Source organism: Triturus cristatus, chromosome 6 (genome assembly GCF_964204655.1).
Source record: "Triturus cristatus chromosome 6, aTriCri1.1, whole genome shotgun sequence".
NCBI classification, from domain to species: domain Eukaryota; kingdom Metazoa; phylum Chordata; class Amphibia; order Caudata; family Salamandridae; genus Triturus; species Triturus cristatus.
The window spans coordinates 19,255,172-19,271,962 of record NC_140589.1 but is presented as its reverse complement, the minus strand read 5'-3'; the positions used below and the strand labels follow the sequence as shown (position 1 = coordinate 19,271,962).

Below are 16,791 nucleotides of genomic sequence, written 5' to 3'. Positions count from 1 at the left end.
TCCTAAATAAAAGCAGTAGATATTCAGAACACTTTGTCAAGCATGCCTGCTGTTAGTCCTTCTGTAGCTGCCTTCAGTGGGACTGGCTACATGAACATCTTTCACCCTTTAAGTGTGATGGAATTTAGTTCTCCAGTATCAAAGATCAGATCAGGCTCTCCGCTGAATCCCTACCCTCCTGCTGTTCTTGATAAGCCGGGGGTGGGGGGGCTGCAGCACTGATACTTTAGATCTCAGTGCCGCATTTGACACAGTTAATCATTCTACTTTATTGGTCAGATTTAGTGACATGGGAATTCAGGGTCTGGCCCTGTCCGGCTAAGGTCCTTCTTGCACAACGTACCTTCCAGGTCCACTCGCATCAGTACAGATCTAGAACACACCTGCTTATTTCAGGGGTGCCACAGGGTTTTACACTGATCCCACCGCTCGTTAGTCTCCATGTTAGACCTCGAGCAGAGATTGTTGAATCTTATGGGCTCAATCTTTATTCAAGAGGCTCCAGATTGTTCAGACCTCGCCTTCTCCTCCATCCTCCCAAATTCTCCTCTTCAGCTAGTTTGTTGCACACTCTTCACTGGCCTCCAGCTGATTGCTGAGTCCAATTAAAGACCTTCTGCTGCGTGCATAAATGCCTTTTTCAAACAGGGCCATTGTACCTGAGACGTCTTGTGTCATGGTATACACCCAAATGCTCCCTCGTTCAAGCCATATGCACTTGGCAGTAGTTCCAAGAGTTAAGAAAACTCGGCAAGGTGGTGTAGCTTTTGCGTTTTTTGGACTCATACTCTGGAACACCTTGCTACAGACACTGAGAGCTTGTCAATCACTTTCAGCTTTTCTTAAGATTCTGAAAATGTGGTTGTCCTCAGCTGTTTAATTTCCTCCACCGATTTCAGTGGGTATTTTGAAGTGGCTGGAGATACCGTGAGGAGACTAGCGCCGGAAAACCTTTCTTAAGGTAGCTATGCATTTTACAAATTACAAAATAACAATTTGGTGTGTATATTCCGCAAACATAGCTAAAAGGCAGCGAAGTGTTGAATAGGGCCACAGGCAAAGACCCAGACAACATGTGATTGGAGGGGCAGCCGGTTTCTAAGAGCAAACGTGGACTGTTAATGCACCGTGATCTAGTGTTCTTTGAGGAGCTGTGTCTTAAGCTCTTTGCTAAATTCGAGCAGGAGTGGGGAAGTCCTGCAGGATTCAGTTATGCAGGTTCGTATCCTGGGTGTAATGACGGAGAAGGCGTCTGTTTCTTAAAATCTCCTTCATTTTAAAATAGTAACATTTTGTATAGACATAGGGAATTGTAAAATGTACATTTAAATACGGTGGAGAACACTTTGCTAGATGTGCAGGAAGTTCTTTTGACTCATTTATCGAATATTTGTGTTCATTTGTGTTCTTAATGGTAGTGAGACCTCCGAATGACTGCGGGTTAGACATCAAGTTTCCCTTTTTACATCTCTCACTTCCTTTCGTCAGTTGTAGCACCTTCGTTTATGAACACGCACTCCTGTCAAATCATTTTTATTATGATTTAAACTTAAGAAAATGATAAAACATTTAAATTATTTATTTTTCAGAAATTATTATTCCGCAGTTATCCCTGAAATTTTCCATGGAGCCCACGAGTATTTTATATCATGAGCCCTTAACTATTAGACCGGGTAAAGATTGTTATTGGCCTGTTGATGGTACTAACTCGGTCTACATAGAAAATTAGTACAAGCAACATGACCTACAGGACAAGGTGACAAGAAGATGAGATCTATTATGATGGATTTTAGCAAGAATCCGATCTAAACTAAAAAGCCAAGACTGGGGAGATTTTGTAGAACTCTACAACATCTGCATCTTTCAGGAGACGTGGTGTACCACCCCTGTTATAGATCTGGCTTTATAAATGTTCATATCAGTGCCTCTGCTAAAGGAACCGCCAGGGCATCTGGTGGGCTCATCATATGGGTCAAAACCTCTGTAATTAGTACATTTAAACATATCAATGCAGTGGACATACTTTGAATGAATTTGCACCTGAATTCGTGCTAAAACATCAATATTTGCAACATCTACAGTCAAACTGTTAGGGGTTGTGGTGTATCGGAAACCCTGTGTAATTTTGAATTGCATATGGAATCCAACAATGAACCAAGTCATACTATGGCTGGGGATTTTAATACTACCTTGGAGCCTGTTAGAAATGGGATCTCTGGTTGGCTAAGGCGTGCGCCAAAGCAAGGCAGAGACCACCACTCTAGTCAGGGCTGGGGAGTTACACGCCAAAGATAACCCCTGCTCACCCTCTTGGTAGCTTGGCACGAGCAGTCAGGCTTATCTCTGAGGCAATGTGTAAAGCGTTTGCGCGCGCACCCAGCAACAACACCCAAGGCCCACCACAAAAGGAACTCCACACAAGGATATATATAAAAATAGCCTTTGTATTCTAATAAACACATTAGATCATAATCACATAATGTACACGGTGCCAACTGGCACTAGGCAATATTTACAGGGGATTATATACACATGACAGGGCCAATTGGGCCACTGTCAGAACAGTCACAAAGTGGAAATAGCAAATGTAGGACTTATAATAAAAAAAAAATGTAGTACAAAAACTACATGTAGAACAACGGCAGTAATTACTGCGAATGATAGCAACCTTTCCATCACAGGGTGGGAAGACGCTATATGGGGGATCCCTGGTTTAGAGATCCCTCCAATAAAAAGGTGGACTCAAACAGCAACCCAAATGTTAGCACTAACTATGCCCCTTGGAGTTTTAGCTTTTAATGGTAGCACACAATCAGACCCGAAGGGAAACAAAACACTTATAATAAAATGATGCCGTCAAGTAGAATATATATTCTCGGTCTACTTCTGATAGATATTGAAATTATTGCACACTCAGGAAGCAGTCACAGTGCCTTACACTTATCCATGGAATATTCACAGAATGTGATGAGGTTCATACAGCCTTGGTTTTGTGTAAGGAACTGTCCTTGTCAAACACCAAACAGACAATTTAATGTGTTCACATCTTTCAATCCCAAGAAAAGCTGGCATGCGTTTATAGCATGGCCTTTGAGGCTTTAGAATCGCTGGCGCCTGAATTTGAAAGAGACACGTTAGTGATAGATTCTTTACCTTAGAATATCCCAAGGCATCAGACTGGATCCGGAACGTTTTCGTCAGCAGTACCCCTGCGCGCCGGAAGGTAGCGTCGTGCGGCTCTGCGTCCGTCGCTGGCGTCGTAATCGCCGAGATGACGTCACGGAGACTACTTAGGCTCCACCCATGCGCACTGACGTCAGTTCTTTCTTTTTCCGCGCCAGCAAGTGCAGATCCGGTTAGAGCTTGTACCCTAGTCACTTTTTGTCTAAACGTTTACAACTTTTTGTCTTCCATTTTTGAGTCTTTGACTCCTGGTGCCACGTAGGGATGCCTGGATTTAAATCCTGCAGGGCATGTCGCCGTACGATGTCGGTGGCCGACCCCCATGGCGTCTGTCTCTACTGTCTGGAGCGCGACCATGACTCCCGGTCATGTTCCGACTGTCTGGCCATGGCTCCGAAGGCCTTGCGGGAGCGGTCCGATAAGCTACTGGAGGCCCGGCAGTAGTCTCCGCTTCCATCGAGGTTCAGGGGTCGCTCGAGGAATCTCTCGCGGAGCCATCGTCCTAGCTCCTCGGGGTTGAAGTCTTCCCACTTGGATTCGGGTAAGGGACGTCATAAGAAGAAGTCGAAGAAGCGTTTCCACTCTCCGACATCCCCTCGTCGGTCTCCGGACGCGGACGAGCGGGCTGGGGGCACCACCCCCGCGGCTCCTTTGGAGCCTGCGAGTCCCGCAGCCTACCCACCTTATCTGGGTCCGTCGGTGACTCCTGCCCAGGTGCAAGATTGTCTTGCTGCCATGGACCGCCTCTTCAGGCCTTGGGCTCCCACCGGCTCGCCTTCAAGCCCCGCGGTCCCATTTGAGGGCCTTCCCTTGCCGCTGGCTCCGCTGTCGGCGCCGCAGAGACCTCCGCCGGCGGCTCCGCTGTCGGCGCAGCAGTGGGTTCCGTTCGTTCCGCCCTTGCCCGGACAATGTTGCTCCTGGTTGGGAACCTAATTGGGACACGGAGCCGGTCCGCGCCGTTCCTGGCGCCGTTCCCGGCGTCGTATGACTATTTGTATTCCACTGTCCCTCCCCCTCCCCCCACCATCCCCCACCACCACCGCAGCCTGTTCCACGGGCAGTGGAGGAAGGGGACGACTCGGAGGGGTCTCAGGTTACTCTCGCACGGCAGTGTGGGTTAGAACAGGAATGGACAGAAGAGCTAGAGGATGCCGTGGCCTTGACCTCTCCTCTGACCCTGGTTTTCTTTCCCCACCTGCTGTGGCTATGGAGGAGGACGCCACATACACTGTGGTGCTTTGTAGAGCAGCTCAGGCCCTTGACCTGCCTACAGTGACCCTCAAAACTAATCTCCTCACTGAAGTACTTCAGCCGGCGGCAAGCTCTTTGGAGCCCCTGCTTCCGTTGAATGAGGCATTAACTGACGTCTTGATGGGCACCTGGTCTAGACCGACCACGGGGGTTCCGGTGGATAGGAATGTGGCCCGCCGCCATCGCCCAGCCCCGGGTGACCCTGCATTTCTGTCCACCCACCCAACCCCGGAGAGCCTGGTCATCCAGGCCTCCACTTCCCAAAGCGCATTCCCTACCGCTCCGCCGGATAAGGAATCCAAAAACCTAGAACAGTTCGGCAAGAAACTGCTTTCATCTGCCAGCTTAGGGCTGCGGTCGGTGAATACTGCATGCCTCATGGGCCGCTATTCCCATGCGGTGTAGGACACGGTTGCGCAGGTGCTGCCTCAGTGTGCGGAGGAGGCTCGGACAGTGCTTTCCCAAGCACTGCCTGGTTGCGGTCCACTGGTTTTTCTGGGGATGTATAAAGTTCTCTTATGGACATGCCCTTTGATGGTACTCGCCTATTTGGCGATAAGGCAGATAGTGCGCTGGAGCGTTTTAAGGACACCCAGGCTACGGCCAAGTCCTTAGGTCTCTCAACCACGCGCCCGGCCACGTCTGCTTTTTGTTCCTTTCGTGGCCACGGAAGGGGCGCCCGACACGTTCGTTCAGCTAGAAGCCTGCGCAGAACCAACCTCTGTGCGGACGTGGTTCCTGCCGAGGCGGGCCAGGGGGCCAGCGTGCGGGTCAGTCCACCTCCGCTGCCGCAGCTTCCGCCTCAAAGCCTTCCTAGTCCGAGCTTTTGAGCACTCCCCACGCCAGTGGGAGTCAGGATTTGCCATCACCTTCCTCACTGGCGTTCCGTTACCTTGGACAGGTTGGTGCTGCGAATCGTCCGAAGGGGTTACTCCCTCCCCTTCGAGACTACACCTCCAGCCATGCCACCTCAGTTCCACTGCATGTCAGTGGACCATTTTGCGCTTCTCCGGCAGGAAGTTGCGGCCCTCTTGGCCAAGGGGGCCATCGAGCGCGTTCCTGGGCCAGAAGTGGGACGTGGTTGTTATTCCCACTACTTTCTGGTCCCCAAAAAAGAGAAAGGGGGCCTGCGTCCCATCTTGGACCTCAGGAAGATCAACCTCTTCCTCCGGAAGGAGAAGTTCAAGATGTTGACTCTAGCTCAGGTCTTGGCTGCCCTCGACCCTGGAGACTGGATGGTAGCGTTGGACTTGCAGGACGCTTATTTTAACACATCCCCGTCCTGCCGGCCCACCGACGTCACCTGCGGTTCACTGTGGGCCACGAGCACTTTAAGTTTGCTGTGCTCCCATTAACCTTACCTCTGCCCCTCGTGTGTTCACGAAGGTGATGGCGGTGGTTTCAGTCTTCCCCTATCTCGACGACTGGTTTTTGAAGGCTGACCTCCTGCTTTTGCTGGGGTTCTCCATCAACGTGCCGAAGTCGCACCTGAGTCCCTCTCAGAAGCTCCCCTTCATCGGAGTGGTTCTGGATTCGACGCAGTTTCGGGTTTTTCCTCCCGAGCAGCCAGTTTGAGATATTCAGTCTATGATTCCGATCTTTCAGGGTTTCAGTCAGCATGACCCTCCGGCTCCTGGGCCTCATGGCCTCCTGCATCCTGCTAGTGCAACATGCCAGATGGCATATGCAGGCTCTGCAGTGGGACCTGAAGTTCCAGTGGGTACACCATCAGGGCAACCGGTCCGATCACGTCCAGATCTCGGAGGGCACTGCACCAGACTTGCATTGGTGGCTCACGAATCGCGATCGGGTCAAGGGAAGATTCCTCTCCCTTCCCCAATCGGAGCACACAGTGGTGACGGATGCGTCCCTCCTGGGTTGGGGCGGCCACATGGCAGAGGCGGAGATCAGGGGCCGCTGGTCTCCGGAGGAGACCTGGCTCCATATCAACCTTTTGGAGCTTCGGGCGATCAGACTTGCACTGAAAGCATTCTTTCCCTCTGTCCGGGAAAGTGTAGTGCAGGTGTTCACGGACAACACCACCGCCATGTGGTATTGCAACAAACAGGGCAGGGTGAGGTTGTGGACCCTATGTCAGGAGGCTCTCCGCCTCTGGACATGGCTGGAACATCAAGGCATTACATTGGTGGTTCAACACCTGGCAGGTTCTCTGAACGCCAGAGCGGACGAACTCAGCCGCCGGTGCATGATGGATCACGAATCGCATCTTCGCGCGGAGGTGGCGCAAGGTCTCTTTCTGCAGTGGGGAGAGCCTTGATTAGATCTATTTGCCACCAAAGCAGGGCTCTGTTCTGGGTACTATCAAAGGTTATCTCTCGGCCATTTCTGCCTTTCTACGGCTTCTAGATCAGCCTTCTCTTTTTAAGTCCCCAATTGTTAATCGCTTCCTGAAAGGCATTACACACACATTTCCTCCCGTGCCCTTTATAATGCCTCAATGGGACTTAAATCTTGTTTTGACTTATCTGATGTGTGCTCCCTTTGAGCCACTTCATAACTGTCCTTTACGCCTTCTCACTCTAAAGGCGGCTTTCCTGGTAGCTATCACCTCTGCCAGAAGAGTGAGTGAGCTCCAGGCTCTTTCTTCTAAACCTCCTTTTCTCTCTGTTCATCCGGACAAAGTGGTTTTAAGGACTCGTCCTTCTTTCTTGCCAAAGGTTGTCACGCCCTTCCACATCGGGCAGACCATCACTTTGCCCACATTCTTTCCGCATCTTTCAAAAGAAGAAGAGAGGCTCCACCGTCTGGACCCAAAATGTGCGCTCTCATTCTATCTGATGTGCACACAACAGTTCTGGGTGGATGAACAACTTTTTGTTCGCCACATGGGCGCCAAAAAAGGTCGGGCCGTGCACAAATGGACCATCTCTCGGTTGGTCTTCTCTGCATCAAAGCCTGTTACTCGTTGGCTAAGAAGGAGCCTCCTGTGGGGCTGCGTGCCCATTCTACCAGGGCAACAGCAGCCACTACTGCTTAGGGACGCGGCGTTCCCTTGCAGGACATCTGTCAGGCAGCTACGTGGGCCTCGCTGCACACTTTTACCAAGCACTACTGCCTAGACAGCCAAGTTCGGAGAGACGGCTTCTTTGGCCGTTCGGTTCCCTGGGACTTTCTGGTGTGATTTTGGTTTGCAGACCCACCCCCGGGGTAGGTATTGGTGGGGTATCTATTCTAAGGTAAGGAATCTATCACTAACGTGTCTCTTTCAGATGCTCAAGTTACTACTTGTGTAACGATGTATCTGTAAGAGACATTAGTTAGTGATCGATTCCTTACCATCCCACCCATCCCCCCCATTCTGTGAACTGATTTCTAGGGTTAAGGTCATCCTTTTCAGGGCCCTAGTTTCATGGCACCAATGGTCAGTTTGGCTCTGTGTTCCTGGCGCGGATAGTCGTGTACAGAACTGACGTCAGCACGCATGGGTAGCGCCTAAGTAGTCTCCATGATGTCATCTTGGCGCTTACGACGCCAGCGACGTACACGGAGCCGCACGACGCTACCTTCCAACGCGTAGGGGTACTGCTGACGAAAACTTTCCGGATCCAGTCTGACGCCTGGGGATATTCTAAGGTAAGGAATCTATCGTTACACAAGTAGTGACTTGCGCCTCTGGAAAGAAGCACAGACCAAGCATGGTTGCTGTTATCCACAAAACATTATCCACTTCCTTGATCAAATGCTATTCAAGGCATAAAGCAAGACAAAGCGCCTGGTCCTGGCAACATCCCAGGGGATTCCTGCCAATCTGAAACAGAAGTATGGGCACCTTACATAAAGCTCTTCCCCAATGCCAATCTGGGAGGACACCCCATTTCTTTAACTTGGAAAGGTGCAGAAATGATATCAGTTTGTAAAAATAGTGAAACAGACAACCTGCATAATTAGGTTTGATAACTTCCCAAAACATCTGCCCTCTGTTTTTGTTTCTCCCTTTCGCTCCTTTGCATGAGACTTTATGGTTTTAATTTGAGTACATTTTACCATGAGCTGACCTAAGTCGTTGCACGTTGGAATTGCTTTGAAGCTTGTAATCCATGCAGGGCCACTTTGCACACAGCCTGTTGGTAGGCCACTGCACCCTGAAGGTCATACTTCTTTTGTTTTTCCACCTATCACAAAAGTCTTGTTGGAAGGGCCTCTGAGGCAGATTGTTCTCTTCATTATTGACACTGGCAACAGTAGGTACAAGATCCCCGTCAGTGACTGTGGCTCTCGGAGCTGGCTAAAATGGCTGCAATTATTCTCTGGATTAGTGATGGAGCTGCATGTCACACTATACACTGAAGCATGGATTCAGGACTGTTCATAAAGTTGTACACTTTACCAAGATTCATACTTGTCTGCCAAAGGAAAGCTTGCTTAAGAGATGACCTGTCAATAGCAACAGATGTTGTTTTTAATTTTGTTTTACACCATTATTGCCCTGTGTATTCTGAATTTTCCTTGTGCAGGTTAAACAGTGCTCTTCGGCACGAACAGATGTTTGCGGATCGCTTCCTTCCTGATGATGAAGCAGCGCAGGCTTTGGGCAGGACTTGCTGGGAAGCCCTCATCAACCCTCTCGTGCAGAACATCACCAGCCCAGGTACTCTGAATCTTTCCGTGTAGGACTTTACAAATCTTTATTTAGAATAGTGTGTACCCCCATGATTCCCTAACCCATGGAACCTCCTAGCGGCAACAGTGTGAGGTAAATGTTTATCAGTCTCTCGCATCACCTGTGAAGAGCAGTGATTAATTTGTCAAGTAACGAGTGCCGGTGCCCAGCACACTGCATCGAAGTCTGCGGCATGGCACATGTAGAGGCTGAGGAGTCCTGGATCCACCTCCAGCCTCTTTTATCCACTGCCTGACAGTCCCTTTGTGTTAATATTGCTCTTGTGGGTTTCTGCTTCTACCTTGGGGACATTTTTTCTGTCTTTCTCCTCCTCCTTTTTTCCCATTTATGTGTTTTCCCAACTCTTTCTCTCGGGACATTTCTGATGAGGCCCCCGAAAATGAGTGCCTGGTGGCCCCCTCCAGTGCCCACAAGCTTAAATTAAGCACTGGTGAAGGGGACTGGTCTACTTCTCTTTGTAACGTTGCTTACGTTCTGTGATGTCTGAGAACATTTGTTCATCTTCCATGGAACTCATTCAGACCTAGTCTCTCTTAAACATAACTGGCCTGCCACCAGGACCTGTGGCCAAACCCCCAGGAGGCTTCCAACCGCACACTGCACACAACCATTGGTATGTGCAGCATAGGGTTGGCCTTCTGGCCCCCTGGGGCCAAAACTTATATATTAAAGGGAAGGGGGAATGCAGCCCCCTCCCCAACCCTTAACTGGCCCAACGGACCCCATTCCTCTGGGCCAGTTCCAATCAAAAAGGGGGGGCCGTGTGGCCCCACCCCTCCTTGAGCCTAATTAAGTCCCGGGGATAGGATCCCCTGGTGCTAAAATTTAAATAAGAGGAGAGGGCGTGCGGCTCCCTCCCGAGCCTTTTTTCACCCCAGGAACTCCATCCCCCAAGAAGGATTCATTATTCAATTGATGGTAGCGCTCGGCCCCCCTCCCCGGAATATTTTGGCCCCGGGGACCCCATTGATCGGCTCCAGCCTTTTTTAAAAGGGGTAGGGAGTGCAGTGGAGCCCTCTGCATGCACCCCTATCCCTGAGGTGTGTATTATTTAAAGGTGGGTGCCCCACTGCCCACCCTGGGCACCCAGCAAACACAACGTTGGGGGCTGTGGGGAGAGCCTCAGAGCTCCCGCAGGTCCAGCCAGCTCTCCGCATGGTGCTGGAGCTGGTATCGCTCCCGCCTGCAGGGAACATCTATTTATGCTGCTCCCACCTGGGTAGGAGCAATATCTTGTTCTGTTTCTCTGCCCACATCAGTGCAGACAGGGAAACAGATCCCAAGTCTGCCCCTGGAACCATTGTTAAAAGCTCTTCTCCTCTCGGAGTAGACTCTGTGTTTGCTTCCGTTTGGCAGTCGATTTGAAAATGCTCCCACCAGATGTAAGCAAACTTATTTACCTGTCTGAGCGGGCAGGGAAACCACTGTGTCCTGGGGGGTGGGTTCCCCTGGACATAGCAAGTGAGCCAGCCCCGGGGATGGAATCCCCGGGGACATTAAAGGATCTGGATAACTGGCTGCGCGGCCCCCTTCTCTGCTAAGCACGGCATACTGCCACCAACCCACTGCAGTCACCCAAACCCCGCTTATGTGTAGCACGGTTGGCCTTTGGGCCTGGCCTGTGACCAGGCTCTGCACCCCAATCTCAGCAGGTGGCCATCCCCTGCAGTGCACAGCTTTTGGGAATGTGAACAAAAGAGCTTTTGCTGCAGGTTTGCAGATGTGTGTCTAGGTTTGGCAGACTTCAGAGGCTGCGCTGGGACGCCATGAAAAATAAAACTTTGTATATTTATTCTCCTTTGGGACCATCACACTTGAGTTTGGTGGTGAGGGGATGCTGGCGTTGCCCCCTTTTGGAACTTTTCAATCTGTTTTTAAGGACTCTTTGACCGACACTCTAAGTCCTGAAATGCCCACAACAGATTTGTCTCTGCATCCAGCCAATCAGAGGTTCATGTCCACGAACTTGGATTTTACAGAACCAAAATGGCAGTTGGAAGGAAAGTTTTCCTCGTCCAGTCAAGTTAGATCATTCTGATAATTTCATAATTTATCCCAGATTAGAACACTTTAAAAACCCTAATTTCTCAAAAAGTACCAAACAGATTTACACCAAAGCAAGCAATGGTACTTTCTCTAGGAAAGTTCTACTCGCATGCAAACCAGTGCAGCCATGCTAACAGCGTATTTCACAGATGCTGGCTCAGATCCCTCAATAATAGCTGCTGGATCCCACCTCATTTCCTAAACCGATTAAAGAAAATCTGTATAGAGGAGAGAGTGTAAACTAGTGTTGAAGAGGAGAGAGGTAACATGAGGTATGGAAATGGAGGATTTCAATAGGATGTTGGGATCAAAGAGGCCCTAAAGCCTTGGCCACACCTCTCCCAGATGGGCATGCGAAACTGGCCATGTTCTATCCCCTGTCTGTACGCTTTTAGTTCTGCTTTCATTTGCAATAGCTCTGTGTGCTCTGCATAGAAGCGAGGATTACACGTGCCTTTAGTGTGATCATCTTAGTGCCCACTGGTAGCCATTGTGAGAAACTTGTACTGAATTCAGCCTCAGAGATGTCAACACCTACCCACAATCTGAGCTCACTCAGACTGTTGGAAGTGGCGCAGTTCACACTCTGTACCGTAAAATAGTCATATGTTGCATGAAAATAAAACTACAGAAACCCGATGTTGTGAAAAAGGAAATATTCTTAGGGAATGTAAATTTAAGTAATGAGTGTGAAATGTAAATAGGGCTGCTTTGCTGACATGGATTACGTTAGGGTTTTCCTATTCGTTGATAATGCCATGACAGTGTCAGCACAGTTGATGGATTGCAAGTGTTGTGATGTGGTTAAAGTGTTGCTGAACATTTTGGGAAAATGTTATTTCTTTCTTTCTGCTTCAATAGCCTTTTCTTTATTTAGTTCCCAAACTAGACCATCAGCTTCTTGTCAAAACTGGAGCTAAATTTTGCTACAACATGACAGACACAACCTAGTTCCCGCATATAACTTTTAGTGCCAGATTATGTGGTGATGGTGAAGGACTTTGGAGTGGAGGGCAGGGAAGGAAATTGCTCCGAGTAAAAGGCTTTCTCTTTTCTGGCCTTTCCGGTACATTTTAACTCTAGAGGTTACTTACTGCGGCGACCCTGGCAACTGTCAGACAGGACATTTATATTTCTCAGCTATTAAGTTTTCACACTGTCACTTAACATTTGAGCACACGTTTTGCAGGAAATCTGCTTTTCAGGATGTCTGCCCTAATAATTGACGAAATCAGACCCACACTCTGTTTGCATTGTGTGTTTGCCATCTTCCCGCAATCCAGAGAAATGTTATTACTGCCAGCAATTCTCCAGAAGATCTCTGCATGACAGGGAGAAGAAAAGACTACGTGCCTTACTATAGAGAGGAAAAGGACATTCTAAAAGTGGCCTTGAGAGCAATCATGCCTTTAAAGAGCCCTCCTCTCAGGAAAGACACAGTAAACGGCGTTGATCGACTTCTCCAGCATCCAAAAGGAGGCAAATTTCTGATTATTCGGCGTCGAGATCAACGTCAGAAATTCAAATAAGTCATGCAACGACGTCGAGGAACAGATCGCTGTCGAAGCGATCAGAGCCTCCGTCGCCGAAAAGCAAGGTATACTATTTCGAGCTCGAAGTATGTTGGTCCTGAGAGACCTAAGTGGTTGTCCAAGTCTGGGTTGACGTCGAGACACCGGTCGACGTCTAGATCTCCGCCGCTGTCACGAGAGTCGGCGTCGAAGACACCGCCGCAAGCCCACAGGCGGTCGACGTCGAAGACTCCACCGAAGTCCCATAGACAGTCGACGTCGAGGAGACCAACGTCGAAGACACCACCGCAAGCCTACAGGCGGTCAACGTCAAGGACTCCATCACAGTCCCATAAACAGTCGACGTCGGGGAGACCAACGTCGAGGGCATCTTTGCACATGATTCCCCAGATACCTCGCTGCAGAAGCGGTCGAAAGTGGCACAAGCCGTGTAGTCGTCGAGAGGTCATCGTTCGACGTCGAGGGAGGAAAATCCTTCGTTTCCATCCGGAGAAGTGCCAGAAAGGCAGAGGTCGAATACCTTACGGTCGACGTCGAGGGAAGTTTCATCTTCGCCGGGCATTAATATTGTGCAGATCACACCGGAGGGATCTCTGGTTCCGGGAGAGAAGACTCCTCCTGTCAATGTTTCCCCAAGATGGCTAGAGTGTGTTCGACACTGGAAGGTTCCACACAGAAGTCCGTGCTCAGATTTCTCCCAAACGTACTTTCCCTCTAGGGTCTCTGCTGGGCCTCCTCCTGCTGCATCCACGAGGGCGTCTCCACGCAGGTCCCCGAGAAGAGCAAGGTCTCCATCGACTCGACGCTCACGATCCAGGACACGGGACGATCTGGATTTCATCCTTCTTCCACCCCAAAAAGAAGGAGACTGAGGTCCCCATCATGGTCCACGTCCTCAATATCGTCTAAAAGAGACTATTCACCAACATTCTCTGCGACACCTACAGCCAGAGTTTCCCCAATTGATGATTTAGGGACTTTTAACGAGGTTCTATGCCGGGGTGCCAGCAAACTGAACATTGATATGTCTGCATCGACAGTGTCTTCGTCAGTCATATTTGAAACCCTGCACCAACAGCTCCTCGGCGATGCCGCTGCTTCCTCTGGTCCCAGGTCTGCTAAAACCAGCGATGCAGACTTTTCTGACTCCGGCTACAGTGGGCTCAGCTCCCCCATGTATTTCCAAGAAGTACAAGGCCCCGGATCAGGATCCACTGTTTCTTCGATCGGTCATAGTAGCGGCAGCCAGGAAAACACATCCAGCTGCAACATCCTCCGCAGTCACTCCAGAGAAGGACAGTAAAAACATGGACTCGCTGGGCAAAAGGATGCGGCAACACATCGGCATCAGTAATGAAGGTGGCTAGTGCCTCGGCTCTCCTAAGGAGGTATGACAGGTCTCTCTGGGACTCTTTGGCCCGATTCACAGAGAAGTTCCCTAAAGAAGATCAGCAAGATTTCCAAGAAATCCTGCAGGAAGGCAGCTTGATGGCAAACCAGCTCATTAGTGCAGCTGCTGGCGTATCAGATCTGTCTGCGCATGGCTACTCCCATGGCATTTGCTGTAGACGCTCAGCCTGGTTGCGTCTCACAGCAGAGAATTTTGAATCTCCCTTTCAATGTCACGCCTCTCTTTGGATCGCATGCGTGTGAAGAGATGTCCAAAATGAAAACGGAGTTGGACACTCTGAAAGTCGTTGAACTGGAGAAACGAAAGGAGTTTTGACGGAAGTTCCGACCCTACGGCTGGCACTCTTTGCAGCAGAGGGTTCAAACCCCTCACTGTTCGACGCATCGTCAACATCAACCAATGTCTCACTACCATCAGCGAAGGCCTGGTCGAGGAAGGGGAGCTGCAAGACAAGCATCTCCTGCAACGAAACAGTCGTCAAAACAATGAGCTATGGCTTCCCCCATTCCCGTTAACCACTCCCGTGGGGGGAAGTACTATATTTCACCTGGATGAGTGGAAGAAAATAACAAAAGACAAGTGGGTACTGAATATTGTGCAGAATGGCTATTTGCTCGGATTCAAATCCCCACCTCCATCAGTGCCTCCTCGAGAAAAAGTTCTCCAAAAACACCACTTGTTGCAAGCGGAGGTGAACAGTCTTCTGCAGAAAGATGCCATAGAAACAGTCCCCGTTCCGCATTGAAGGCAAGGAATCTATTCTCATTATTTTCTGCTACAGAACAGAGGCCCTACCAGAGATTACAGACCAATACTCGACCTGAGACTTTTAAACAAATTCATCCTCAAAGAAAAATTTCGAATGTTAGCACTGCACCAAATCTTTCCTCAACTGCACCAAGGGGACTGGATGTGCTCCATAAATCTGCAGGACGCCTACTTTCATGTACCGGTTTCCAAGAAACATCGGAAATTTCTGCGGTTGCAAGTAGTGCTCCAGCAATTCCAGTTCAAGGTTCTCCAGTTTGGGCTCAAATCAGCTCCCCGCACTTTTTTGAAATGCATGGCAGTAGTGGCAGCTTTTCTTCGCAAACAAGGGATATTCATACACCCTTACCTGGGCGACTGGCTGCTGAAGAGCTTGTCACCCACTCTGCTTCAGAGTCGTCTCTCATAGTGCCTTCAAATGCTGAGCAATCTGGGCCTACAAGTCAACTACAAAAAGTTGATCTTCAACCCGACCCAAAAGATCCGCTACCTGGGTGCTTCTCTGGGTACCGCAAAGGCAAGCATGTGTCCTTCGGAGGAGAGGTTATCCTCAATCCGCGAGAAATGCTGCAATCTTCTCCTTTCTCAGCATCCCACAGTCAGACAGGTGTCATCGCTGATAGGCTCGATGGCATCATGCATCTTCATCGTGCCAAACGCCAGATTGCATATGCGTCCTTTGCAGCAATCACTGGAGGACCAGCGGACGCAGATATCAGGTCTCTGGGAGGACTGTGTAGTTCTCCTCCAGTCGGCGAAAGATTCCATCAGATGGTGGATGAAGCGATCCAATCTACTGAAGGAAGTTCCTTTTCACCAGGACCCACCTACTCAAACAATCATCACGGATGCTTCCCCCAGGGTTGGGGAGCTCATATGGGTCCTCTCCAGGTGCAAGGGCTTTGGTCAGAGACAGAACAAGGGTATCACATCAACCGCTTGGAACTGAGAGCTGTACACCTAGCACTCAAATCACTGTTCCCTTCCTTCCAGTCGCGGTCCGTGTTGGTTCAAGTGGACAATACCACAGCAATGCATTATCTGAATAAACAGGGGGGAACCCGGTCGAGACCTCTCTCTGTGGAGTCTCAGACCATCGGAAAATGGCTTCTCGCAAGAAATCTGACCATTGTGGCAATTCATCTCCCAGGAACTCTCAACGTCCAGGCAGACGCCCTAAGTTGGGACTTCGTCAAAGCTCACGACTGGGTGCTAAACAAAGAGGTCGCGCAGGAAATTTTCCACCATTGGGAAGTGCCAGACATCGACCTGTTTGCAGACGCGGCAAACGCAAAATACCCTGTCTTCGCATCCAGATTTCACCAGCCAGGGTCACAGGGGAATGCGCTTTTGATAAAATGTTCTCAGACATTACTTTATGCTTTTCCACCAATCCCATTGATACCCACAGTGATCATCAAGTTCTACAGGGCCAAGACAAGAATGATATTGATAGCACCAGAATGGCCTCGCCAGTAGTGGTACCCGGACCTTCTTTAGCTATCATAGGTTCCACACAGGAGGTTACCATGCCGACCAGACTTGCTGTCCAACAACGAGGGCAAGGTGTTCCACCCCAACCTCTCATCCCTACGATTGACGGCATGGCTCCTGAGGTCCTTCAATACGGACACTTAGACTTGTCTTCTGACTGTATGAACATACTTAAAGAAGCCAAAAGACCTCCCACCAGAAAATCGTGCGCTTTCATATGGAAGCGATTTTATTTATGGTTCATGGACAGTGGTCATAATTCCGTTCGGGTCAAGAGCAGGTGATCTTACCGTATTTGCTGTACCTGCCCAAATCTGGCCTTCAGTTTTCCTCTGTAAAGGTCCATCTAGCAGCTATCACAGCTTACAGAAAATCTCCAATGCAGGTTTCCTTTTTTCAACTTCCTGTGGTTTAAGATTTCCTTGAGGGGTTAAAAAAAGGTCTACCCACCGATCAGAACTCCC

General features: G+C 49.7%; 1 protein-coding gene across 1 annotated transcript in view; it reads left to right on the top strand.

Annotated features, from left to right (window-relative positions):
• Window positions 1-16,791, top strand: part of LOC146813655 (cullin-9-like) — a 570,887-nt gene that overhangs the window by 386,970 nt on the left and 167,126 nt on the right. The window contains exon 24 of the mRNA XM_085610143.1: window positions 8,910-9,043. Within this exon, the coding sequence (XP_085466269.1) occupies window positions 8,910-9,043 (134 nt within the window). The remainder of the gene's footprint in view (window positions 1-8,909; window positions 9,044-16,791) is intronic.